Here is a 27800-nt window from a genome sequence, read left to right on the forward strand (position 1 = left end):
GAGCCACGGGTCCCCATCCTCAGTAATTAAATACCTATTGTTGCTTGAGCATGGTCAACTTCATCTGCTTACTGCTATGTCCGCTCCTCTGCTTTCACAAAACGTATTATTTGACGGATAGTTCACGCGACCCTAACCACGCCCCATAAACTGTGGCCTCCAAGCGACCTCTGGTTTGGGCGTCGTTGGGCTGGCATGTACAAAATACAGGAGGCTATGGATGCACCAACAGCAGCAAATGCAGAATAGATAAGCAAGGCATGCAAAAGCAGTCGGTACGCCACCTTGCATGCAATTATTCTTGATGGCTGGTTGTGCTCTAGTTTTTTCATTTCTGAAGAAACCACACTGGCACTACTCATAACTGTCTATGACGTTTATTCAACGACATGATTCCCCTTCAGGTTGCAACCCTGTAGGGGAGGAAAAAAAAAACCCCCCAAAGTGCCCCAGAAAAATACAAGGCTACATGGCAACCAGAAAGACACCACGCACATGCCATGCCTTTTTGCTTGTTTCTCGCCTCGCAGCTCTCATCTTCACGTGCCACAGGACACACGTGCTTTTTTTTTTTTTCGTTTTATGTGTGGGCATGTGTATGCTTACATTATCTTGTTACTCCCTCCTTGTCCCACACAACTTCACAGGAGGTCAAACTCGCTACTTATGTGGCAATTTTACAAGACACCGACCGAAGCCACCATAAATGAAACAGTGTCTGAAACCTAAACACACTTGGGTCCAGTCGCCACCAACCACTGATTCACGTGCGCAAAATAACAGACACCTCGAACACGTGAAACAGAGAGGGAAAGGGTACAAAAATGGGAGAAAGGGCCTAGAGAAACCAACAGCACAAGCACACATTGGTATGTTGCAAGAATGCTTCAACCTTTGCACTGTAAATTGTGTAAAGTTTAAACTGCAAGGTTGAGGGCAAAAAAAAAAAAAAGGCAACACACTTGCCTATCACAAGCCACACACGCACACACACACAATAGTAAAGATAAAGAAAAGAAAAAAGTCCGCACGTCATTCGTGTCACACCGTAAAGCAGTAGTCGAAAGTGAGTGCAGCTGTGAGAAAACAAGCTGTCATACCGCTGATGCAAGTGTGAAGGACTGCTTCGCCGGGTTCACCCACTTGTGCAGGGCAATTTCATATTGACAAATGACATGTCGCAAAGCGCAATCAAGGCAGTTGGAAGCTGAAGCGCAGCTGTAAGTGCGGCATTATTATTATTTTTTTCCCTACTGCAGAAATCAAGTTGGCACAGGAAAATGCGGGACGGACAAACTCCGAATACCAGGCACACCTGGAGAAGTGTGGCTGCCAGCCAGCAGTGACGACTACTAAATACAACCCGATATGCTGATCATGGGGCCAGCACTTCTGAAGAGTTGCTAGGCAATACCCACACCCTACACCCGATTCAGCCACACATTACGACTGCTGAATTGTGCCATCAACCTCCGTGCCCGACACGTCTCGACAACCAAATCCCAGCAAGAACACACAGCTTGTTGCAATACTGGTGCAAAAGCTAGATCAACCAATATAAATTCTGTCAAAACGGCCTTGCACACAATAGTTAAGTTAATCACACTCTGTGCCAAGGATCTACAACAAAGAAAAAAAGAAACAGTGATTGTTCGGCGTGCAAATTTATAGGCAATCAGGCGAAATTTTAAAGCCAACGCAACTTGAGTCAGCAAAGAAAAAACAAATCGCACCACACATTCACACTGCTGAGGCATCGGAACTGAGAATCGCACAAATGCACCCTCTGGAAAAAAACTCCAAAAGAACTTGTACTATATTAAAGCACTCAACACTCACGTAAGCCACGTGCAACCACTCTCCTAACGAGGAAATTGGAAGAGGAGTTAAAATAAAGACCAAGCCCCATTGAGGACACAACAGGACAACAGCAAAAAAGGACGCCGCCACAACCAAACGGGTGTCGCACGACCACGGGGCAGGGCCTTGGGTTCTGCAGAGCAAGTGGCTTCACACGTAAATGAGCGACTCCAGTTACCAAACTGAAAAATTTGTGCGACCAACTACAAATGAAAAACAAATGACTTGCGCTTTTTTTTTTCTAAACGAGGCAACGGCGGCGTGCGCACGAACCTGAAGTATGAACCAAAAACAAGGCAGAGAAGGCAGCGAACGTGTGAATTAGGAAGCCACGCAACCAGTCGATGGCCAAAGAGAGGAGAGCCGAGGAGAACGAAGTGACGCAACAAGTGGAGAGAGGGTGTAGCGGCACCTCTGACATACTCTTGCCGCCTCGCTCACGCACGCATGTCCATAGTCCTCCAGGGAAGACGAGCGGGCGTGGCAACTGCAGGGCCGCTGACCGTTGCAGTCTCTTCCTCCTCAGGATAGCAGGGAGAGGGGGGGGATCTGTCTCACAGCACACACTTGAAAAACAAGGCGAAAGGGGGGGGGGGGGGAGAGGGGGCCAGGGAAGTCAATAGTGTAGCCACACGCAAAACAGGACCTCCTGGCCATCGCTTCCTGCACACTGTCGCCAGACGGCTCTTGGCGCCGGAAGAAGGCAGCGCGCAGTAGCGGTGGCACACAAGACGCCGGCTGCGCCTCAGGCGGCCACGAGCGACGGGAAGTCGTTCCAGTCGTCCACCTTGGGTGCCGACTGCTTGGGCGGCTCACCCCCGGCACTCGGGGCACTGCCTCCGCCAGCGCCACCTCCGCCACGGTGGTATCCACCTCGTGCTGGCCGCTCACCGCCTTCACGAGGTGGTCCGCGGGGCCCGCCGAAGCTGCCTCGGCCGGGACCTCCCCGACCCATGCCCCGGCCTCCGCGACCACCACGGCCACGCCGCTGGTCAGCAAAGTTGATCTCAATGTCGACCACCTGGCGCTGCCGACCACGACGCATGTATTCGTCTTCATCCTGCAATGTAGCAGCACAGGGCACAAATGCACGATATAACATGTGTCCCTAGAGGAAAAATAAGAACAGGAGAGGTTTTGCTCCATGAATTATTTCAAAAGAGTGTCTGGTAGAAGGCAAGCACAAGACGGACATAATGAAGCAGCCGTATGCAGTTACTCCAACAGCTATTGGCAACTGTTGAGTTTGTGGGCCAATTAGCAACCTGAGCCCATACAGACGTCCAGAAGAAGAGTCCTTGTCACATTCCAAAGTATGAGTGCAGGATAGCAGACTAGATCAGACACTTGTAGCAAGTATGGAGACCACCAGAGCCATATTGGAGGGCCCTGGGGCACTATGTTCTTGCAGACCCATAATTTCTGGTCTGTACCGGGAGATCTGCACATCCATCAGCCACGTTTGTACAGAGCCCGAAGACCACGACACCAGTAGGCCTGATAGTGTACAATCAAATCTCGTTACTACGAACACCACACTAATGAGTTTTTCAAGTTTACGAATGTTTTTGAAATCCCATTCGATTTCTTATACTTTCAATGTAACTATATTTCAGAACAACGAATTTTAAAATATCGCAAATTTCAGAATGCCAACCTTGATATTTTCCTACTATCAAGGTGGGCACTTTTTATGACTAAGTTTCACAACCGGTAACGTTGCTTCAATATGGCCTAAACCAAAGATTTATGGCCTGTGACACAATATGAACATTCAGAATCGATTCCACATGCTGTATGTTACCGTGCAGCAAGTTGCTATTACTTAGCTAATTAGGCCCTAAACAAGGAACATCTTGTTTTGGATATCAAAAAATACAAAATTGGTGCGTTTCTGAAATCAGCAGGTAAAAATACATTAAATGTGCATATTTTATTCAAATTGTGTAAGAAAATCAAAGTAACTTCAAATGCTTCGTCAGCAAAGCCATTTGTGACTGGCAAATTACGCCAACCCTCGCTGCATGAAGAAAATTGTGTCTCTAACATTTGAATATTGAGCAAACAAACGATCATGGATGAGAGAAAATTGTATTCCGAGTGGCTCATCAAACAGATTGACCAGATAGGGAGGGACAATGAAAAGAATTATTTTGATTGTCCACAAGTGCTCGGCTCACATTGTGAACATACACTTGACCAACATTCTGGTCGTGTGCCTGCTGCCAAACATGTCCTTGCTGGACCAACCCCTGGACCAACGAATAATAAAAAGTGTCCAGAATATTTCGGAGCAGCCTTGTGCAGCGGTCGCTGATCCATCTGCCGACTGCAGTAAACGTTCGCCAAGCTGGAAAAATGCTGACCGGAGCATGGTAGAATTTGAAGGCATCTACCATTCACAAATTATTCACAAAGATGTGGATCAGAGAGCAAACTGGGATGGCCGATATTCTAATCAACATTTAGAAAAAAAAAAAATGGAGCCGCGTAGTATGTACGACGCATGCATGCTTTGGCTTCCCTTGCGAACTTCTGTGTGGTTTTCATTAAACTTGTTGCTAGTCCCAGCGTGTCCATCTACTTCTCTCCTGGTGTTTGTGTCTTAAAGACTGGGTTCCATCGTTTCTACAAGTATGTACCAACAGGCCCAGCAACAGACTCTTCCATGTAATGCGTAGGATGGATAACTGATAGAATATTATACCCCTGTCAAGCGGGCAAGTTAAGCGCACTTACGGAGAGTGTCACTCGGTTTAAGTGCACTTTGCGCAATCTAAACGTCGCAAGTGGAGTGTCACTCGCTGCAGAGTGTACTCCGGTCAAAGTGCGTTCACGGAACGCACTTTGCTGGCCGAGTGCGTAGCCTCGTCGCCAGCGGTTTCAATGGTATAAAATGTAATGCATAAAAAAAAAAGGACACAGAAGTTCATTTTAGTGGATGAACAGCTCTTGTGCACAAATAACAGCCTAAAGCGCGTTCATATTCTGTTCGAGCAGGATCAAATGCCCCCTTGTTACAGTGGCTGTAGCCTCGTCGCACGCCGCTACCGTATTTATTCGAATCTAGGCCGATAGTTTTTTTTCAAATATTCACATACGAAACTCTAGGGTCGGCTTAGATTCGAGGATTTTAAAAAACGCGCAGTTTTTAACTGAAACGGATAAATATGGTGCATAGTTAGCGCCATCTAGAAAAGTCAGTATCGCAGCCGCTACTAGCCGCGCCAGTAGCCAGCTGAAGTACACGAGCGACGTCGCCATTGTGACCTGCGTCGTATCGGTATGGTGCAGCATCGGCGCGCGGTGTGGCGTTATCGTAATGACACCAAATGGGCGATGCCACTATAGTGCCGCTTTCTAAACGAATAATGTATTTACTCGAATCTAACGCGCACTTTCAACACGACCCTAAATCTGCGTCGGCATTTCAGAATGGCCGCCTCGCACGCGCGTCGAGCCTATCGTAGCATGCGGAAGCTTCCTCCGTGTGCTGCAGTACACGTGCTTAGGCAATAGTCTACCCTCTGTCTTCACGTTCTCAGCGTCTGCTCTATCTATCAGCATGAAGTATCGAATAGTCTACCCTCTGTCTTCACGTTCTCAGCGTCTGCTCTATCTATCAGCATGAAGTACAGAGTTCATCATGATGCCGCATTTAAAAGGAAAGTGATCATCTGTGCGGAGACGGACGGAAATCGGGCCGGATCACGGGCGTTCGGAGAATCCGAAACTTGCGAGCGGGACTGGCGCAAACAGAAGGAGAGGATTTTCGCCAGCAAAGCAATGCGGAACCGGCTTCAGTGGACCGAAGCAGGACGTAATCTGCGACGATCCACTACGGCGATACGATCGCCTTGGCCCTATCTTGAATGCAATCTGCGACGGGTAAAGTCCGCCGCGCGCCGTGTTTTCGCCGCGTTGAAGCGAGACGCATGCTAGCACGAAGGTGCGCTCCGTCTCCAGCGTTCTGACAGTTCGTTTCCGCGGTCAACGAGCGAGATGTGTTCATGTTTGCTTGTGCGCGCGTGACACCGTGCTTGTTAATAGCGGTCTACTGATTTGCTATCGCATTCGATGCATCGCTTTTCAAGCGAAACTGCGAGTTTTTTTATTCATCGCAACTTCAGTGCATCGGGAGGAAATCTATTTTTCCAAATGACAGAAAGTTGTATTTCTGTTTGAAAGCATGAGGTGCGCGGTACTGTAAAGGACTTCTTTTTCCTCACAGAAAACGGGTGCGCGTTACAATCGAGGTGAGCGTGAGAATCGAGTAAATACAGTAGTTGTGCTAGCCGTAGAGGCATCGTCAAACGTTCAAGCCGGGCGGAACTTCGGCATCGGTCTGTCGTTGGAGGGGGCCACGGGAGATGGTTCTTGCGTGCGCCGCAAGGTGCGCTCCTTCCAAAAATGCAGCATCTCTAATGCGCTGGATGGTACTGAATATAGCGCGCTGTTTGAAGATGTCAGCAGTAAGGAAGATAGCGACGAGGCTAGCAGCAATGGTGACATAGAATGAGCTCGGCATGTTCAAATTTAATAAATGCTGTTTTATTTTGCGAATGCTGTCCTCGCTTTTTCGTTCGGCCTACATTCGAGGTAAGTTTTTTTTTTTTTCGGACTTCGAACTTTTGGGGGGTCGGCTTAGAATCGGAGTCGGCCTAGATTCGAGTAAATACGGTATGTCGTTCTGGATTGGCTAGGCATTTTTCTTGGCCGGCATTGACTTACCACACTCTTATTAAAAAATATTTTCGTTTTTTGTTCGAAAAACATAGATTAAGTTTGTTTTAATTAATAATACAACGTAAGACAATCACTTTTTAGAAGTACTTTTCTTTTTAATCTACGTTTTCACAAAACGCGCTCGTAGTCTGTCGCCATTTTTTTTACTGCGAGTGCACTCCGTTTTCTCATTTAGAACCGTGTAGCCTAAAGTGTCGCTCAAGGTCCCGAAGTGCACTCCCCCCGTAAGTGCACTTAACTTGCCCGCTTGACAGGGGTATTAGTTACAGAAAGGGTGCCAAGAGAAGGGAAGCGCAGTCGAGGATGGCAGAAAACTAGGTGGGGTGATGAAGTTAGGGAAATTTACAGGCACAAATTGGAATCGGCTAGCGCAAGACAGGGGTAATTGGAGGTTGCAGAGAAAGGCATTCGTCTTGTAGTGGACATAAAAATATGCTGATGATGATGACCATTCAAATGTTGCCGAAAGTGGGCTTTCCGAGTACACCTATGCAGTTGAAAGATGGCCCCAAAACACATAAGAGTAACTTGGAACCCTTATGGACTAAGGCTTCGAGGACTATGTGGAATGCGACAAGGCAGCACTAATGTCTGCTGAGCTGACCTACCACGGAAATTGCCATATTTACTCAAATCTAGGCCAACTTCTAAGCCCCCCAAAGTCCGAAGGCAGAAAAAAAAAAAAATTACCTGAAATGAAGGCCTAACAAAAGAATGAGGAAAACGTTCACAAAATAAAAGGCATTTATTGAATATGCACATGCCAAGCTCATTCTACGTCATCGCTGCTAGCCTCGTCGCTATCTTCCTTATCGCTGTCATCTTCAAACAGTGCACTATATTCAGTACCATCAAGCACATTAGAGATGCTGCACTTTTTGAAGGAGCGCACGATTAAAGTTCCTGGGTAAATGCCATCCTCGTTACGACGCACGTTTTTCTCATCGATGCTGAAGTCCAGCCGGCTTGAACATTTGACGATTCCTCTGCAGCTAGCACAACTTTTCATTTGAAAGCGGCACTATAGTGGCATCGCCGGTTTGGTGCCTTAATGATAACGCCACGCCGCATGCAGACACTACCCAGGTCTTGGCGACGTTGCTAATGTACTTCAGTTGGCTACTGGCGTGGTTAGTAGCGGCTGCAACCCTGACTCTCCTAGTTGGCGCTAGCTAGAAGAAGTAATCAAGCTCTTAGAATGGGAAGGATTAGGAGTGAGGATCGATGGCGAATATCTCAGCAACCTTCTGTTTGCAGATGACATTGTCCTATTGAGCAACAATGGAGAGGAATTACAACAAATGATTGAGGACCTTCATCGAGAAAGTGCAAGAATTGGGTTGAAGATGAATATGCAGAAGACAAAGATAATGTTCAATAGCCTGGCAAGGGAACAAGAATTCAGGATCGCCAGTCAGCCTCTAGAATCTGTAAAGGAATATGTTTATCTAGGTCAATTACTCACAGGGGACCCTGATCATGAGAAAGAAATTTACAGAAGAATAAAATTAGGTTGGAGTGCATACGGCAGGCATTGCCAAATCCTGACTGGGAGCTTACCACTGTCGTTGAAAAGAAAAGTGTACAATCATTGCATTCTACCGGTGCTAACATACGGGGCAGAAACTTGGAGGTTAACAAAGAAGCTCGAGAACAAGTTAAGGACCGCACAAAGAGCAATGGAACGAAAAATCTTAGGAGTAACGTTAAGAGACAGGAAGAGAGCGGTGTGGATCAGAGAACAAACGGGGGTAGACGATATTCTAGTTGACATTAAGCGGAAGAAATGGAGCTGGGCAGGCCATGTAATGCGTAGGATGGATAACCGGTGGACCATTAGGGTTACAGAATGGATACCAAGAGAAGGGAAGCGCAGTCGAGGACGGCAGAAAGTCAGGTGGGATGATGAGGTTAGGAAATTTGCAGGCGCAAGTTGGAATACGCTAGCGCAAGACAGGGGTAATTGGAGATCGCAGGGAGAGGCCTTCGTCCTGCAGTGGACATAAATATAGGCTGATGATGATGATGATGATGCACCATATTTATCAGTTTCAGTTAAAACTGGAGCGTTGTTTAATATCCTGGAATCTAAGCCTAGATTCGAATAAGTACGACAAATTTGCAACAATGAAGGCTCCAGTGACTATGATCAGAACAAAGATGAAACCAAGTCACCGGCCCATTCAGCAAACACTGAGCAAGATGCATTGTGCTCAGTGTCCATCCGCAACATCCGTGCTTTCATCGGAAAGTGTAATAATGCTCCCTATGATGTGATCCATCAAATGGTAGATGTCGAGCACATTTTTTTATAGTGAAAATACAATTTGTTGTACCTCGAAATTTAGCACATTCTAAGCTATTGACTTAGGTGCTTTTGAAAAATAATCTTAAAATACTACACGAGATGCTAAACAATACTGTCACGTAGTAGTGATGGTGAAGAAAACAGTCGCAAAATTGTGAATGACGAAACGAACTTTATTGGGCAAACCCGTGCCCACAAAAACAAGTTGCACTCGAATGTAAACGATAGCGGGGAAACGCGTCGGCTTTTATACGCGAATCATCGAAGGTTCCAGATTAATCCCTGGTGCCCGCGTGTCTTCCAGAAAGTTCTAGACAATTCGTGTCGCTCATACAATCAGATTAATGAGCATCGGTGACCACAGACAACGGATAGAAGCGTTGATAACGTTCGAGAAGCTTCCAATGCAGGCGCGTCCTGCACCAAGCGATAACGTTATTTAACATTTGTTAGCCAGTGGAAAGCGGCCACCGGTGAAAGATATACATGTATACGTGTCAATACTGTAACTGCAGAAATAAATACTTAAATATCCGTTTTATTGCTCAAAAACCTTTCGTTAGGAGAAATGCATCACAAACACATCACAACAAATTCATTACACCTTAAGACGCTGAGGACTGGGCTAGCTCTACAGCCATTACAGCTTTGGCCTTTCTGAAGTCTGCAGAACCTCTGCTCATGGCACTACCCAAAGTGAGGCTGAGCACACCTATACTCGCGGACAACTTTCTCTGGCAATGAAGGGAAAGCTACGGGCGTGTGGCTGCTGCACATGTGTTACCACGCCAAGTAGTCCGGCAGCGTTCGACAGTGCTTTTGGTTGCTCGGAACAGACGTCGAATCGACGCAGCTTCCACGTGCGACGGTTTCGTGTCTGCCCAGACGCGGAAGGGAAAAGCCGCAAAATAAGCGAACTTTCACACTCAGCGGCGTGTTCCGTCTTATTTGACTGCTGCTAATAAGCTATTTACGTTTTCTCTTCCCCAGCCTAAACCAACGTGGGTTAAAACACGGGACTCTTTTCAGAAGCGCTCTCACTTGGGCGCGCTTTGCCTCCGTAGCTTTCCTTTCATTGCCACAGAAAGTTGTCCGCGAGTATAGTGACTAGCAACACTGGGTGTGTGCCTTCCTAGCTAAACTCTTTCACACCCTGCATTGTTATGTGTGAGTGTAAATTGAGATAGCCAACATAACTTTCGGAAGTTTGGCATACTTAGAACTACCATCCACTTATAGAATATCAGACTGCCCACCACTGCTCGTTAATCCACTCCCGAGAAGTTACATCCAAGAGAAGATGGCTCAACTCTGCTTGAATGTCGTCCACGGCAGGATTTATATTTTGCCCCTCTTCAAGCTGCGGCAGCATCTACTGAGTGCCGCTGTCACTGATCACAATCATGCCACTCATCAAATGATCGTTGGCTTTGAATACAAGCCAACAGTGTTGCCAAAATGGCACTACGAATAGGTGAGAGGCAGCTACAGCTACTCCATAAACCAATGCTTATTGCATTCAAGAGTTTTGAACACAGAACATGGAAAATCGTAAAAAATATAGGTGTCAATACGGCACTCGTTCGTAAAAATCTGCAGACAATCGGGCACTCAAAGACATAATCGTGAAACTTGGTAGGTGTGCATAAAGCAAGGCCTACCTCGCTTTCTTCCTCTTCCTCCTCCTCGCCCTCCTCATCCGTGATTTTCTTCTTCAGGACAAACATCTTTTTCCACTCGGCCTTTTCTTCGCCACCTTCACCAGGCTTGCGGATGTTGAAGCTAGCACGTGACCGTTTCATCTCTTGTTCCCGTTTGTACTCGTCCAGGGTCATCTCCTTAGTGTCATCGATGGCATTCTCGCCCGCTGCACCCTCCTCACCCGCTACACCACTGTCCTTGCTGCAAGGATACATAGTAGGACACTTGATGAGACTCTCTCATGCTTGCAGCAACAGTTAGGCAAGCCCTTTTCAAGAAATGGCCACAGTCTATTGCAGTCGCAACAGATTTACATTGAACCTCAATAAACCAAATTATGCTTTACATCGAATTTCCAACTATGCTTAACGCCAATGCATATCATAAAAAATGTATGAGTACATCAAATAAAAATAGCCAGAACACTTGACAGAACTTCAGGCAGCATGAAACACCTAAGTTGGATTTCCCGCACCATAACTTTGGAAGGTGGTTTTCCAGCAGAGATTGACATGTCGGGAGAAGTGGCATGGCTAGTAGGAAGCAGCACGGAGCTACTAGAAACTACCACTTGCCATCATGTGCCTTGGTGCCTTTCCTACGATTCCCCAACCTTCCATCAGACTCTCCATTCAGTTCGACTACGCGTAGACTCAGTATTGTTTCGCCTACTTGCCTCAGAGGGCGAGTGGCAGATTTGTAATAAAACAGACTGGAATAGTCTTGCATTATCCTGTCCCTTGTCCACTCCATGCCTGTATTTTAACACAATAGTAGCTGTGAAACAGTAAAACCTGCCAATCTCTACAAAGCTGCCACAGCAGCATACCAAGATGCATGCCAAGTCCAATACTGACAACAACGTCAACATTAGGGCTAAGGCAGACCTATGAAAGTGCCTGACGAATAAGCACGGCTGCGTATGAAGATCTCAAGGCAGCAGTTTACAAGTGGTTTCTCCGATGTCAGGTAGCGAAACAAACCGGTTTCCAGCTTCATTAAACAAAGTGAAGGATTACAATTTCATTCTCGACAGACCTCCCTCAGCGCAGTTCTGGCCGACTGCAGCGCTCCAAAGGGTGTCACAGCATTGTCGGCTGACCAGTCAATGGTGAAAGCCGTGATGTGGACATTAACAGTGTCGGCAAGTGGATAGAGCAAAAGTGAAATGACATCACGGCAAAGTATCAGTCCTATAATATACAGTCGCCAACTGTTTATTCGGACAAGCTCGTTCATTCAGACACCTTCGCGGCACTGCCACTCGTCCCATGCGGCCGCCGCGACTGGGATAGCAATCTGTCTAGCCTTCGTAATGTTGCCTGCCATGTATGAAAAAATGGATTTTACGTGCCATAACCACGACCTGGTTATGAGGCATGCCGTAGTGGTGGACTCATAATTTGGACCACCTGGGGTTCTTTAACGCGCGCCTAATGTAACTACAGTGGAACCTCGATGATACGATCACGGCTAATACGAATTTCCGGATGATACGAATTTTTATGCGGTCCCGACCGAGCCCCATTACTTTGCAACGTGCTAGAAAACGGTTGTTACGAATCGATTTTCGACCCGCGTCGGTTGATACGAATAAATGCCGCCCCACCGACGGCCGCGAAAGAGAACAGCGCGCAGTTACGCGCTTTCTCCCTTTCTCTTTTGGTGCGGAGGCGCGGACGCGACGCCTGACAGCACGGAGGCCGCGAATGGGCACGAAGAGTTTGAAGCGGTGGCGCTTTTGTGCTTTTCCTCCTTTTCCGCGTGCCATCGGGCGGAGTGGCTTCCGTGCTTCGGGCAGCGTTCTTTTTTGCGCCATTTTGCCTAGTCGCAGCGAGCTATGTCTACCAAGATACGATCTCAGCTGATTCGCGCGGCCGTACGCCGAGGCGCGGGAGCCTCCGTTGGCGCGTCTTCCGTCGGCTGCGTTATCGGTGCCGATGGCACAGGGCGATTGTGGGTTTCGCTGCTGGAGTCACACGGTGGAAGTTAGCGCGGCACGTAATCCACGGTGCAAGGTTGCGCTCGTTCAGTCGGGTGCTCCTCCGCTTCTGCTAATCGCCATATTTTTCTTGCCGTAGGAGCGCTTCCGTATTTCGAAGGCGTGCTTCGTCCAAAGTTTATTCGCCAACAAGCGACGATCCAACACTAACCTGGGAGTTCTCAGTAATCCGAATTCTGCGTGTCAAGTGAAGACACCGGCGTGGTTTACGAAGCAGACAACTGCGGTTGCCATCTTGCCCCTGCCACAGCAGCAACCAATGGAGAGACGCCTTTCAGCACGGCAGCCAATCGGAGGCCCGCTTTTATCAGAGGGCCCGTGTGACTACCTATCGCAGACCCGCGCTTCTTTGGTGTTTGTGCGTTTTTTACAAGTTGGCGACGACGGACGAATTGCGAAGCGGAAAGGCGAAACCTTTCGAACGATACCAAGATGGCGGCGCTCGGTGGCGGGAAATACGAGATATGGCTCCGTGAACTGCGGTGATCTTGCGCGATTTAAAGCTGTTTTCTCGCCCTGCGCACTGATGAATTAAACTTTTTCGGGCACTTTCAGTGCGTTTTCAGCCAAACCATTTTGATGCAAAGTAGATTAGGCGTTGCAGATACCCAAACGCGTGGTTTTCAAAAACAGATTTTTCTCACGATTTTCACGATCTGATCCCCGCGTCCCCTCTTAATTTAGCTAGTTTTAATTGTGTTTCGACGATACGAATTTCGGCTAATATGAATATTTTTCGTGACCCCGTGAGATTCGTATCATTGAGATTCCACCGTACACGGTGTTTGCACATTTCGCACCATCGATATGTGGCCGCCATGGCCGAGATTCGATCCCACGACCTCGTGCTTAGCAGCCGAACACCATAGCCACTAAGCAACCACGGCGGGTAAGAGGTATTACTGTATCAGCATGTATTCGTATAATGAGAGAACTTAGTGTCTGATGGGACTTAATCACAGAACAAAGTTAAACTGTATTACATAACTGGGTGCACATGAAGTACAAAGGAGCAGCTTTCCCAAATAAACCCTTCTCTTTACTAGCATAGAAGTTTTAAAACTGTAGGTTGAAATTTTCAGAAAAAGAAAATGTAAAAAACCTCCATGATGGATGGACATGTAGCAAGCGTTGAGACCCCCAGTGCCATTTACAGGGCACAGGAGCACTATGGGCTGGCTAAACCTTTCTGTTTGGTCTATCACAAGGGACTCCCCCACAGACCCAACCATAAGGGGTTTGTGGGGCCCAGAGACCGTCCCTAGGCTTGCAGATTAGCAAGGAACATCACGCACAATTTCAGCCCAAATTAATGCTGCTTACTCCAAGAGTGGCAACCAACCACACACACACATTTCCAAATGGCACAGTTTATTCAAGCCCTTAATCAGATTCAGTGTAAACACAAAGCACACTTGCCAACCTTAAATTTGAGAACACAGTCGACATTCATAATTCAACGAGCGTGTAAGGCAATTCTAACCAACATTAAAACTGCAGGATGTGAAATACATACCTGCCAACCTCACAACATAAAAATTTGGGAGACCGCCGCACAAGGAGGGGGGATCAAAAAGTTTCTACCCCCCCCCCCAAAAAAAAGCATTGTGCCGCTGTGCGAAACGGCCCACATGGTATAGAGTCCATACTTGTCACAAATCCGCAAAGTGACAAAACACAGAAACTCAGTCTTGTATGATCTCAGAAATACTTGCTAGTACCTACTTATTCTTGGTTTTTCACAGTGCCATCGATCATTCCATCTAAACTCAGGGAAACAAAGAGTAGTTCGGCATTCGCACTTCACTCAACAACCTGACAAAGCCAACTGGAGCCTAGCACACTCACGGTCATATAATGACTGGATTGCTAAAAACGCTCGACCCAGCACGAGACGAGCCAATCCGGAAAATCCAATATGGCAGCACCTGTCAGCTGCTCGCATTCGTGGTGGTGCCGGCGACCGCTACTACGATTCACGGTGCATGCTGGTGACGAACTGCTCCCGCGCCGCTTTTCCGCATGGTTATATTACAGGCCGTTAAGAAAAAAAAATTGGCGGAATTGGCGGCCAATTTTTGGGAGATTTAAGGTCTTGTCCGTACAATTGGGAGATACGAGAAAAATTCAGGAGAGTTGGCACGTATGGAAATACTATGACTGTTGAAACCTGAGTGCAATCACAAGAAAAACAAAACTAAAGTGAAATAAACAAAAATGAATTTATGCGATAATCAAACGCATTTGAGGCCCGGTCCTCACAGTCCACCGTTTTTAGCATGCTGGCTGCAGACAAATGCCAGTTTCCTTTCATAATGGCAAGGTCTCAAATGTGCGACACTGCCACCACCAATTAAACAAACGCCGGCTACAATTTGTTTTCACACAAGACAATGATTGGCAGAATAAACTGACGTCCTGACTTTTTCATGACAAGTGACCAACAATGTAAAACTTCAAGCATGGACGAAAGCTACATTATGAGGCAAGATCAACTCGGGAGCTCATGGCGTCCGGCAGCCACTGCACTGCATGCGTGCATCAGCTTGCCTGCATCAGGCACTTCGCAGTCTGGACACTGATTAGCATTTTATCCATCTTTGTGAGAACTAATGATATGAGAAATGTTCTCGAAACTATGCATTTTGCAATTGTCGGCAACTGTTTTTAAAACTTCACTTTGGCGAAGTTTCTTATGAGTACAGTACAGACCACTTATAACGTAACCGCTTATAGTGCAGGACTGGATATAGTACGGTCTTTTCAGACTCCCGTTAATTTTCCCATAGATCTCCATGTATACGCATACCGCTGACAATGCAGGCGCGTGAGACGAAATACCGTTTATAATACGGCTTCTGCAGGAAAATCTCGCCGACGCGGGCAGCGAGCACGCTTCTCAAAGAAGTGCGCCCACCGATGGGAGAGGAGATCAACGGGGATGATGCGGAAGAGGAGCATGAGATGCGGAGCAAATGAACAGGAAAGAATGCACGCGTAGGTTGTCTAGGCGACGGAAAAACCTTTTGCTCGGCTGCTTATCAGCGGTGCGTTTTGCACTGAACGCGGCTTCAGTTTCTGAAGTGCGAGAGACTCGTCAGTTCAAGCAGTGTTCCGCAAATTTAGTTTGGAGCTACAGTAAAACCTCGTTAATTCAGACTACTTTCGGAGCTCGGTGAGCAAGGAGCGCCTCAAATGTGCGACGCAAAAGAGCAAGAACGGCGCTAGCGTCGAACCGAAACGAAGCGGCGGAGTCCGCATCGCCACAGCCATCAGTTGAAATCGTACGTGAATGACAGCAACGCCGGAACGCTTCGAGCCTATTTGTGTCTTTAAAGCCTGTATTCTTGCGTTTACCGCTGCGCCTAACCATTTATGAAAGCCCGTTGGCCACGGGCTTTCATCACAATCACGTCGAATAATCACGTCAATAGCGGCCGCGGTTTTCGGCGAACAGTAGTTTTGTTCTTACACGGTACGCGCGTCAGCCGCGTGCCTAAAAAACTGCATAGTCGCCATCGATGATCGCATAGATAGCGACCGCGGTTTCGACTGCAGTTGTTGCAGCGAATGGTAGTTAATTCGTTCAGACTCAGTGCGTGCGTCGGGCACGTGCCTTCAGCACCGCAAATTTTTCGCCGTTAATAATCGCGACGATAGTGGTCACGGTTTTTTCCGCAGCGGTGCGGCAAACAGTTGTTTCGTTTTGACTCCGTGCAAAGCTGTCGAGCTTGAAGAGCACCGGCTACATCGCGATTGTTTTCGCCAGCTCAATGGCGAAAACGTAATCGCTATGTGCACGCGATAGTACAAAGCGTGTCTACATGCTTGGTCTACATGTTCTGCATACGTGCAGGGCTTGAAAATCGTTGTTTTGGTTATAGTGCGGTACCGCTTATAGTGCAGATATTCGCGACTCCGGCGACTTACGTTATAAGCTGTTTACGCTGTACTATACACACCTAAAACTTTTCTCGCCCTGCGCACTGATAAATTAATTTTTTTGGGCACTTTTAGTGCATTTTCAAAAAGCCAGACCATTTTGATAAAGCGTAGATTAGGCCTTGTTGCAGATACCGAAACGCGTGGATTCTAAAAATAGATTTTTCTCGCGATTTTCGCGATCTGATCCCCCGCGTCCCCCCTTAAACATTTCTATAACGAACTTCAAAATAACTAAATTCGCCATTTAACTAAGTATTGAGGTTTTTATAACTTCTTGTCCATACAGCATCCTGTATCTTGACACGAAAGGGGCCGCAAGATTTTGCAAATTATTCAGCAATCAGAAAAAAAAGCAGATTTTCGCTTACTTTAACCTGTATTAAACTGCATCAAAAAATACAAATAAAGCAGCATGAAAACAGTGAGAAGGCTGCTTTTAAAGTGTTTGGAGAAAAAGGGCGACTTCTGGGGCGCACTGCTGCAACATTTGGCCGAAATGTTCACAGCAGCGTACGCTGTCCACAGGCTGCGTTTTTCACCAAGCCTGAGGGGTGGTTCAGCAGCCTTTCACTAATGATTCCCACGGCACCTGAACCTCACAGCACCAGAGTTCCCTGTAGTAATCTTTTAAAGCAAACTATGACTGAGCCAGCACAGTGGGTGAATAGCGGAGGAGGTTCAAAATGACCCTGGATACCAACCTTGTGTCCGCTGCATTCTCGCCAGCCGCCGTCTCGTCCCCACTCTTCTCCGCTGCTTCCGTCGTGTTCTCGTCGCCAAAGGGACTCAGCTGGACTCTGCACAACAGGAGAAAGGCACACACACCACAGACTTATTGCATTTGCATAAGTTACTGACCACAAATGTCTAATCAACACAAAGATTCCCACAAGAGGATGGAGACATATCATCACGAGCAGCTGGACAAGCCAGTGTTTCAACAAGGGGACAACTGGAGACGTTGGCTTTTGACAGGCCCCCTCCTAGTTGGACCACTGTTGATCAAGCCACAAATGTAACTTGTGAGAGAAGGGAGGCCATGTTGGACATCAAAAATAAAGCAAAAGCAGTCTGAACCGGTAGTACCAATAAACACGCACCGCAAGCATTAAAGGTGCTGTACAGCAAGTGCTACTCGGTGAAACAAATGGCACTTTCCAATAGGTACGCTGGGTGCCAGATAAAACAATGAGTGCTTTCATTCGGTTTAGTTCCTTATTAAGGTAGTTGCAGCCACGCAAGTATTACAAACTTCCAAGCACACAATTTGGGGGAGCACAAAATGTCTCCTTGACTTAGCTGCACTCGTGAACCCGTTCCGAATGACATGCAGTGCAGCAAGAGTTCACATCGTGCAAGTGCAGCGCTAACTGTGCGTGCCTTGTGGCCCCTGCAAATGGAGGACAAAAGTGCAGCTTTGCACAAGCTTTATCACCTGCCCTGCCCCGTGCTGCTCACCATATTTACCAGATTCTAACGCGCACCCAATCTTTTATGCGTTTAAATAAATAAAAGTGCACTTGAATGTCAAATGCCCCCGATTTATAAAAGAAAATATAGTACGCACTCAATATTTGCGATCAGAAATTACCTAACCAGCAAACTATAACTATATTTAAACTAACAAAACTAATTAACTACTTAAACTTACAAACCTAACCTACTAATTAACCAAGTTATCTAACTGAAACAAAATTATTCGCTAACTAAATTAATACCCTATGTAACTAATAACCAAGCAATAAGAAACTAATCAACTAGTAACTCAGTTACTGAACTAGCTAACCAAATATAACCAACTTATCTAAGTAACAAAGTAAGACAGTCTACGAAGCACTTTGTGCCGACTAGACTACTAGGGGGGAGGGGGCCAGGTCATGGCTGCGCTGTGCGTGCTGCCGTGAAGCCACACTTCAAGGCGAAATTCGCATATAACCTGCACCCTGACCTTACTGTAAAATTTCTTGGATTTTCGGTGCAGGTTATACATGTGAAAATGCAGAGCGTACGAATTCGGCATCATCGAATGTAGATTTGTGCAAGGGGCCGTATTCTCGATCAATCCCTTTCAGGTTTACGAACTATGACCACTTTCGAAATCGGCACTGAACGTGTCCGTCTACGGGCAACAGTGTGCAATGAAGGGATTTTGTTGCGTTCACGGAACACTGCTGCTCTGCGTTCGGTGCAGAGTTAGGCGAAATCTTGCAAAAGTGATCACCTGAGAATACCACCCCATGGCTATGCCGCCATCGCTGACCGACACATAGGGGCATGCTTCGCACTGTTGCCAATGCAATGCCAATGCAATGCAATGCACAAGCAAGGCTCGCGAAAGTAGGCTAACAATTTTTGACAGTAAAGTTTTGTTTTGTGCCACATTCCCTATCTGCGATGTCTCGTTTCACAAGAACGAAATTCCCACAAAGCAATTTTTTTTTCGCTTTCTCAAGCACGACAGAACTGATTGCTGCATGCAAATCAAGAGGTGTGAGCTCAATTCAAGCAACTACGCTAATCATGGATACTGGCTCAATGAGCCAGCATGCCAAGTCCTGCCACAGCACAAGGCGGGTGGCACCACTGTGCATACAGAACCGAAATCCCTAGAATAAATTATAATCACCCACTCCACCACTGCCTTTTTTTTTTATTTCTGCCAAAAAGCACCCTTGGGGTGCCCCATCTTGGTTCCACAACAATAATCACTTATTTCGCTGCCTTTCCGTTCTTGAACACTTCCAACTCATGAATGGCACGCCTGTTATCAGCGCAACATAACATTCTTGACAGGAATCTACAAGTGCCAAGTTTTCAAGAAAGGAAACGCAAGGGAGACAGATCTTTGGTGACAAGGTACACGCAATGTTTGTACCCAAGGGGCGCAAACTTTAGCTGGTCCCCCTGGTATCCCCATTGTCCCTGATTTTCCCTTGGGAGGCAGCCAAAGAACGCAGCTGCCTCCCTACACACACAGGACTGTCAATGTGCTCCCGAAGGGCACAGGCGAGGAGACCATGGGGAGAGCCACCACACCTTTCAATGTGCCTCGGGAGGGACTTTCATCAGCGACACACCAGCTCACAAATAATTGAATCCTAATCAAGATAGGACACCAAAACTATTCACAGCATTGGCAATAGCATACCTCAGTGCGAGGTGCACACTGTCGTATTGGCCCTAACGCACTTGGCATTCAACGTTCGATAGCACTGTTCCTCTTTGCACATATACAATCGTGAGTGGATTCCCCTTCGAGACCGTTCATGTTGCGAGCTCCTCTGAAAATGCAGAGCACCCACTTCCACCTTGTCTCGCCATCATTGTGTCAAGTGCCTTTACACACTCAGCTTGCAACATGGTCAGGGTGCACAATAAATGCAAATGGCCCATGATCATTCAATATGGCCCTCAATGTCACGCGACTGCAAAGTATTTTTTCGCATTTCACCAGCTGTGGTTGAGTGAAAGTTCCAAAATTGCCTATGTTCAGCCTTTGGCTGGCAATGTAGTCCACTTTTAGGATGAAAATCTAATTTGGCCCGATCAGACAGCATCCAAATCCCCGACATCACAGCAAGCTGGTGTGGGAATTACAAGGCAATATAGTCACCTGTCTCGTTCCCAAGTCGCTTCTGGCTTACCAAGCATTTTCTCGTGGTAAGAGTGGCCGTTATAGTATTGTAGAAGGACAATTTACCAAAACAGTTTGTCATGTTTCTCTTTAGTGTCTACAAAGTAGAAGTGTGCCCGCAGCAGAAGACACTCACTCTAAGTCATCGTTGACAGTTCCCCAGTTGTAGGATCCTTCGCCACCTTTCTTGTCCACAGGCTTCACTCCACTGAAAATAGACAACATATGTTAATTGCAAAACCACATACAAAGGCATTACAAAGTAGAGCCACAACACTTCTGCACATTTTGTCGTTTTCCTCCACATTTTCACTTTTTATAATGAAAAATGAGTTCGGCACACTGCAGTCCCAAAGGTGCACATGAATTATTACTGCATTACTTGTATAAGAATCTAAAGGTTCAAATATTGCCAAGAAAAAATGACATTTCCTCCAATGCTTTTGTTGTCTAACCAAAACCACTAAAGCTACACAATTACAGTAGAAGCTCGTTGATATGATCCCATTCAGTGGTGCAACAGCCAAAATAGGATTTGGAGCAATTTTTGGAGCAGGAAAGTCCAAATTTGGAACAGGTTACGGGGAAAAAAAACATTGTTTTCGAGCACTTAATCCTAAATTTGGAGCAGTTTCACAAAGAACGCTTACTGATAAAACGCCATAACTGCATGGAGCTTAGCAGGGTTCCCCGGAATAATTTACATGCTTGAGAACCCCTGCCGTTGAGTATTCGTACCCGCTCCGCTCGTGACCGCGTGCACAGATACAGCGAGGATCTTGTTGAGTCAACCAGCAATGGCCATATGCTTTCGTTACTGCAAGCAACGCGCACTCCGCGAGATTTTACTGCATATACAACACGCCGCACTGCAACCAGCAGCGAAAATATTCTTCGGTGCCCACCACCAAACATGTCAACGGCGCTACTGGTACTGTAATGGCGTGTCAAGCTGCAAGTTGCCAACGCGGCCTTTATTTTCTGCTAAAACTAACGTAACCGAGAAATTTCGCGGCCGGTCGGGCATTTTGGCACAGCGTGGTGCAATTTTCAACGTTTATCGCGGTTCTGGCGCAGCTCAGGACAAAAATACGAAATTGTACCAAAATGGCGCAATTGGCGCAGCTGTGGCACCCCTGCCCATTACATACAATTCCCCAGTGCCAACATTCAAGATCGAGAACAGAAAAAAAATAGGTACGCTTATTTTTTTAAAAAGACGCAATGTTTTGACACAAACATTCGGCACATTGGCATTCTGCAATCGCATGATACGTTTTCCGGCCTCTAGATCCCATGTTAAAAAGAAAATGTGCGAGGTGCACGCAATCAAGAACAGGATACAGTAAAAGCCCGTTATTTCGATTTCTGAGGGAATGCTACGAAAATTCTAATTATACAAAATTTGAACCAAAGGAAGTCAGAAAAAGAATTGCTTGGTTAAGGCGCTTATATATATATATATAAATATATATATTTATTTTTACAGAGCATATGAACGAGGTTCTACTATAATAGCGTATTTTAAAAGAGCATAAGCAACAAGTAGCATGACTGTCATTAGCTTTGGAGGCACATTTAACCTGCATTTGTGTTGTGTACTTGTCTTGTGTCCGTGTCTGCACGCCCTTAAGAAAACGTTTTCTTGTGTACCATCTAATACAATTGAACCCACTTATAACAATCCCAGATATAACTATCTGTCAGTTATAGCAACCACATTTCAGTACACTTATGATTTTCCAATTCTCCCTATAGAAACTGCTTATAGATACAGTGTAGACCACTTATAACAAAAGTCACCGGAGTCGTGAATATCTGCACTATAAGCGGTACCGCACTATAACCAAAACAACGATTCTCAAGCCCTGCACGTATGCAAAACATGTAGACCAAGCAGCCAAGAATCAAAACGTGCGACTGGGAGTTTTGCATCTGTTTAAATTTACGAACGTTGAAAATGTCCAAGTACCCACGATCTTCGCATGAAGCAAAGTGATATTTTTTTTTTTTAATGCCGCAGTTTCGCCCGAAAAGCGAAGCATCAATTGCGACAGCAAATTAGTAGCAGAGAGCTATAAAGAGTAGGCATAGTAGTTTTATCGGCTGCATAAACTTGACACATTCGCTTACTAACTGAATTAACTTAAAAGCGTGGTTTGAACGAGCACAAGCAAACATGAATAGACTCAATGACCGCAGACAACCACTGTCAAAATGCGGGCGTGGGGAAGCGCGGCCGCCGCAGCAAGCGAAGGTTTGTGTGGTCAAACTGAGCGGCGTAAGCACAGCGCATACAAAGGTCAGAGCCGTGTGGAGATTGCTTGCAAGATACGGTGCGCGCAACAACACCGACAGCCCGCACGGGTGCAAAATACAAGAACGCATTTGTTGGCAGAGTAAGAGCCGACCCCCCCCCCCCCCCCTCCCGCGCTGCATTTTCGCTTTGCTCTTTTCGCATGGGAGAGTGCGTTGCCCGTTACCCTTGCGCCCGGTTGCAAGATACGCATTTGGTGCTGCAGCGCAGCGTCGTCCACCTTCCCTCCCTCCCACATCCCCACGGCCTTTCGCAGTCGCGTTTGCTCTCCGCGAAGGCGCGCGTCCCCCGAGCACTTTCACTCGCACATACAGCGCACGGCGACGATTTTATCGCCCTTGGACTCATGCTCCTCCTCCGCATCGCCCTCGTTGATCTCTCCCATCGGTGGGCGCACCTCGTTGAGAAGCGTGCTCGCTACCACCCTTGTCGGCGAGATTTTCCCGCGAAAGCCGCATTATAACCGCCATTTCGTCTCACGCGGCTGCACTGTAAGCGGTGGAGTACTTTGGGAGGGTAAATGGGAGTCGGAGAATGCCGCGTTGTAGCCAGTTCTGCTCTATAAACGGTTACGCTATAAGTGGTCTATACTGTGTAACGAATGTTTTTCAAATCCCCGTACTGCTACAACGAACACTTCAAACCTTGTAACGGCACAGACCAAGTGTCAAAGCACAGATGCACGAACAAATTGGGCGCACGGCACCGTGGGCCCCGGACACGTCCAACCACGACGATAATACGGCCTTCAAGATGCTCGAGCAGCATGCCAAGGCACGAGTGCAGGATGGCCGCTAGACGAGACACTTGTAGCAAGTATGGAGACCACCAGAGCCATAGTGGAGGGCACTGGGGCACTATGTTCTTGCAGATCAATAATTTCTGGTCTGTACCGGGAGATCTGCACATCCATCAGCCACGTTTGCACAGAGCCCGAAGACCATGGCACCAGTAGGCCTGATCGTCTACAGTCAAATCTCGTTGCTACGAACACCTCATAAATTTCTCAAATTTTTGAAATCCCATTTCATTTCTTATACTTTGAATGTAACAATATTTCAGAAGTACGAATTTAAGTATACAGTATATTTCAGAATGCTCACTTTGATACACAGTCGGACCCACTCACCGATCTGTCGGTTATAACGACATTTCAGCGCACTCACGATTTTCCAACTGGAAATTGCTATGGAAATTGCTTCCAGATATAACGAATGTTTTTTAAATCACCTGCACTGGTACAACGAACACTCCGAACCCGGTCACGGTTGCGCGACCAAAGTGGGCACACGTGCCCTACTCCAGCCCAACCGCAACGATGACACAGCCTTCGAGATGAACGAGCGACCATCTCACGTGAATTTCGGAAGCAGCAAAGAAGGTCACCTGTTTCAAGGCACGCCTCCAGGGAGGAGGCGTGCCGTGTACGGAATAGCGCGGGATGTGCGCTGGCACGTGCAGTATCGGATGAGTCATTTTTGTTTTTGCGTAAATGTCCATGCGGCACCATGTGCATTATGCCTGTTTCAACGATTTGGAACGACCGTCTGTGCCTTTCCGCCATGGGAACAACGGCCGCTCAAGCATTCCCGTCGACGCGGCTTGAGTCAGCGAGAACACTGCCCCACACACTGCCACCACGCAATGTTGCAAAAGGTCACCACGGTTACTAACTACGCTGTTATCAGGAAATAGTTCGGCGGCGCTCCGTTTACACGTTGCCAATTGCTCATAACTAGGGGTATGCGAATATTCACGAAGTTTGCATATTATCGAATATTATATTGTTAATATTAGTATTCAATTCGAAAAATAGATATCAAAAAATGTTGGAATAATCAGTTGGATACAAACATTCTAATCAAATCGAATATACTGCTGGCTGTGCAGAAGCAAACACAGTTCTTAGCATTTGTTTCTATCTAATCTAAGAACATTGGGGCAATCTCGTGCTGAATTTTGCGATGATTTTGTGCTGCTATCAAAATTTGGCCTGTAAAGCACACTTAGCCACTAAATGTCTAAACTTTGCGGGAAAGCCAGCCTCTCAGTAACAAGGAGCACCGCCACCCCCAATTCTGAGCTTCTTGCTTGACAGCAAGTGCGATGAGCTACAACAGGGGTAATATGCCTCCGAGTGTACGGGCATTTGATGCGGCATAATAAGGCACACAGGCTGGCAAGGACTGGTGAGAACTACTAAACTTTGCAAGTTCACATCAGCCAAATACACAATGGTTTAGTATAACGGCTTAGTAGTATAGTTTTTCAACATTGACAATGTTCCAACATAACAAATAAACCCAACTTGGTAATAAATGCATGTGCATGCCATTATTTCATATTCGAAGCGAAGTATTCGTATTCGATTCATATTCGAAAATTTTTATAGTCGCACACCCCTACTGATATAGGTTTGCGACACTTTACCTTTTAAACATGCATTTTTTCTTTGCCCTAAGCAGCATAGCAATTTTACAGCTCTTGTGTCGCTGACGCGCACTCATAATGCCGAGACCATGATGTCCGAGACCTTCGCAGAATGCCAGTATGCCGCAGTAGTTTCCGAAGTTTACGCTTCTGACCAACCAGAACACTTCCCTATTGTGTGCAGAATACAGTCACGTTCCGCTACTCACGTTCGAGCACTTGAATATATCACAAGCGCTCGAATTAAAAATGGGGGCTGCTCTTTCAGTTTCGAAATGACAGGTGATCGGAACCAAGCGCCGTTTTGAAAGAGCTACACAACGCCACCTTTCGGTCTTCAGATAGACGTTTCTCATGGAAGTTTGCCGCTAGGTGTGGGATTGTACCGGGAACAACGGCACTGAAAACCTGGTTTTCGGACCAAAGTGCGCCCAAATTTTAACTGCTGACACCAGCGTCAGCGCAGTTCATTTTTCAGCGTTTATAAGGGCGAGTCCATATAAACGTACTACTGATATAACAACCACTTTTTTCAGAACCATCGAGTTCATTGTAAGCGGGTTCGACTGTATCTCAAAGCCTTCTAATGACACATTTGACCAGTCAGTGCATAATTGAGTACATGTCACGCTTATTTATTGCGAGGCAAATTATTGCCAACGCCGCCCCTAGCCTGGTGTTTCCAACAGTTCTTGCAGGAATAATTTGAGACTTAAGGCATTCACGCAGCACTTCCAAGTACTGCCTCGAGAGGTAACTCCACCTATCTAAAGCAATCTAAACTAGGGTTTACTCAACTTTTGAGTAAATGTCCTGTGTCCCTAACTTGACCCAGCCTGGGCAGTCCAATGTCCGGACTTTTGGTATTCTTTCTGCTCAATAACAATTGATAGAACAGTTTTCCTTTTTTCATAATGCTGGACAGCTCAGTCGCAACATTCTTTTGCTTCTGGTTACACTACGTGGTCTTCTGTTTCTGCCCTCACCACGCCCATTGGCACTGTCAGCTCTCGTGTTGGAACAGGGCTGATGATGCGGCAAAAAATGTGTGGCATGTGCAGCATGCAAGGAGGTGCGGCAGCTCACACCTTTTATTATTTTTCTAATTTCCAGAATTTCACATTCCTTTTCCTTTTGGTGCAGGCACCCAGGTAATTGTTATAACCAACAACGCCGCATGGGACCTCGTAAGCAGTTTGCGACAAGGACCTTGCAGTACGCCGAAGGGCATGCCCACAGTATCTTCTCTTCCTTTCTTGCAGCGCTGCAGCTTTGGCAATGGATGACCAGTGATAGTGAGCGACGAAGCACACACTGTACAGAGGCATTTGTGCAAGTGACCGTGAATCTGCACAGTGTTTGCTTTGAAGTTTAACCTGTTTTTGAGGTGCCTATGCCGTAATACTTTGCAGTCACAACTGTCAAGTGTGTCACGTATACGCTATGCATGCTTGGTAAAAATGACCACACAGGGGATTTTTAGAAGCCAGAAGAAAAACCAAAGGCTCATTTGGCCAAGTGGCAAGCTTTTTTTCCGCTCACCTGCGATCGCTGCCGCTCTGCCTCTCGAATTCCCGCTTGCCACGTCCGTCATAGCCTCCCCGACCACCAAAGCCACCACCTCGGCCTCCCTCCGGTGCAAATCCACCGCGGCCACGGCGGGGAAATCCCCCCCGACCTCCAAGGCCACCACCCCCACGGCCACCTCTCCTAATTTCACCATCACCACGGTCCCTGCTACGAAAGAGAAAAAAAAAAGAAAAAATTGTACAGTAGCATTAGCACCCCTTGCAACTTTAATACTCTGAAACATCATCACTATTCAACAACTATATTAGTCAAATATTGATCTACTTTCTACTCGTCCTAAAATAGGTCGCATTGGTTCCACAAAATTTACTATAATAACAATATACATGTTATGATGGTGTAATTTGCCATCATAACTCCAAAAACAAAAATAACAAGCAAAATACAAACACGCAATGCACATGGGTTTAGGGAGGAACATGTGATGCCAACAGAATGACCACTACAGTAAAAGCTCGTTAACACAAATTCCACAGAACTAAAATTCGAACTAATGAAAGCCCGAGAAAAAAATTGCTCAGTTAAGGTGCATTATATAGTCTGACGTAGCGCGAGCGTGCACATGTCACGATGGCGAGAACGTCTTGTTCGATGCACTGGCGCAGCCAACGCGGTCAGACATCAAGATGGCTCGAGCTCCATCCGCGTGTTCTTCGCGCCGACCCACAATGCATTGCACGGAGAAAAAAAAGGCGCCTACGTCACTTCACCGTCAGCGAACTCAAACTTACTTTTCTCATACTTTTAAAAGTCGCCTGTTCGCAAAAATTAATTTCCATTCTTGAATATGGCGGTTATGCTTTATTTAAGGCTCATTCACACTAGGCCAACACGACACCGATTTTGGCGACAGCAGTTTACAGAACTGAAAACGCTGTCGCCAACAGTCGGCAGACCAAGATCAGCCTAGTGTGAATGAGCCTTTACAAGATCACTTTTTGTTTTTATTTTTCATGATGCGACTACAGCAGGCATCTAGACTGTACTACTTGAATCAATAATTAAGAAAAAGTCACACTGGAAAAGCAAGGATGTCATGCCCTGGACTGGTAAAAACACTGAATTCAAAATAAACCTTGAAGAAATCCACTGGATTAGTTGACCAGGAGGCAATAAATAAAGTTTAGAAAATGGCTTTCAAAATCCACCTTTTTCATATTCCTATGCTGCCGGGGCTTTTGTCGGTTGATTTGTGAACCTGCGCCCATGTTGAGTGCGCATCCGGTTGTGCGTTTCGTGGATCGCGAATAATTATTCAACAACATGC

The 27800-nt window shown here is 46.6% G+C and overlaps 1 protein-coding gene across 2 annotated transcripts in view; it reads right to left on the minus strand.

Moving 5' to 3' along the window:
* Positions 1–361: 361 nt before the first annotated feature.
* Positions 362–27800, minus strand: part of LOC119433186 (plasminogen activator inhibitor 1 RNA-binding protein) — a 37671-nt gene continuing 10232 nt past the window's right edge. The window contains exons 3-7 of one of the 2 annotated variants that reach the window (XM_037700327.2): positions 26486–26680; positions 20333–20404; positions 17264–17359; positions 10576–10816; positions 2475–2920 (exon numbers count right to left, since the gene is read on the minus strand). In XM_037700327.2, the coding sequence (XP_037556255.1) occupies positions 2606–2920; positions 10576–10816; positions 17264–17359; positions 20333–20404; positions 26486–26680 (919 nt within the window). In that variant the 3' untranslated portion in view covers positions 2475–2605. Of the gene's footprint in view, positions 2921–10575; positions 10817–17263; positions 17360–20332; positions 20405–26485; positions 26681–27800 lie in introns of both variants that reach the window. The other variant, XM_049658951.1, reaches the window with a different exon arrangement.

The sequence above is a fragment of the Dermacentor silvarum genome, chromosome 11, assembly GCF_013339745.2.
Source record: "Dermacentor silvarum isolate Dsil-2018 chromosome 11, BIME_Dsil_1.4, whole genome shotgun sequence".
Taxonomy (NCBI): Eukaryota; Metazoa; Arthropoda; class Arachnida; order Ixodida; family Ixodidae; genus Dermacentor; species Dermacentor silvarum.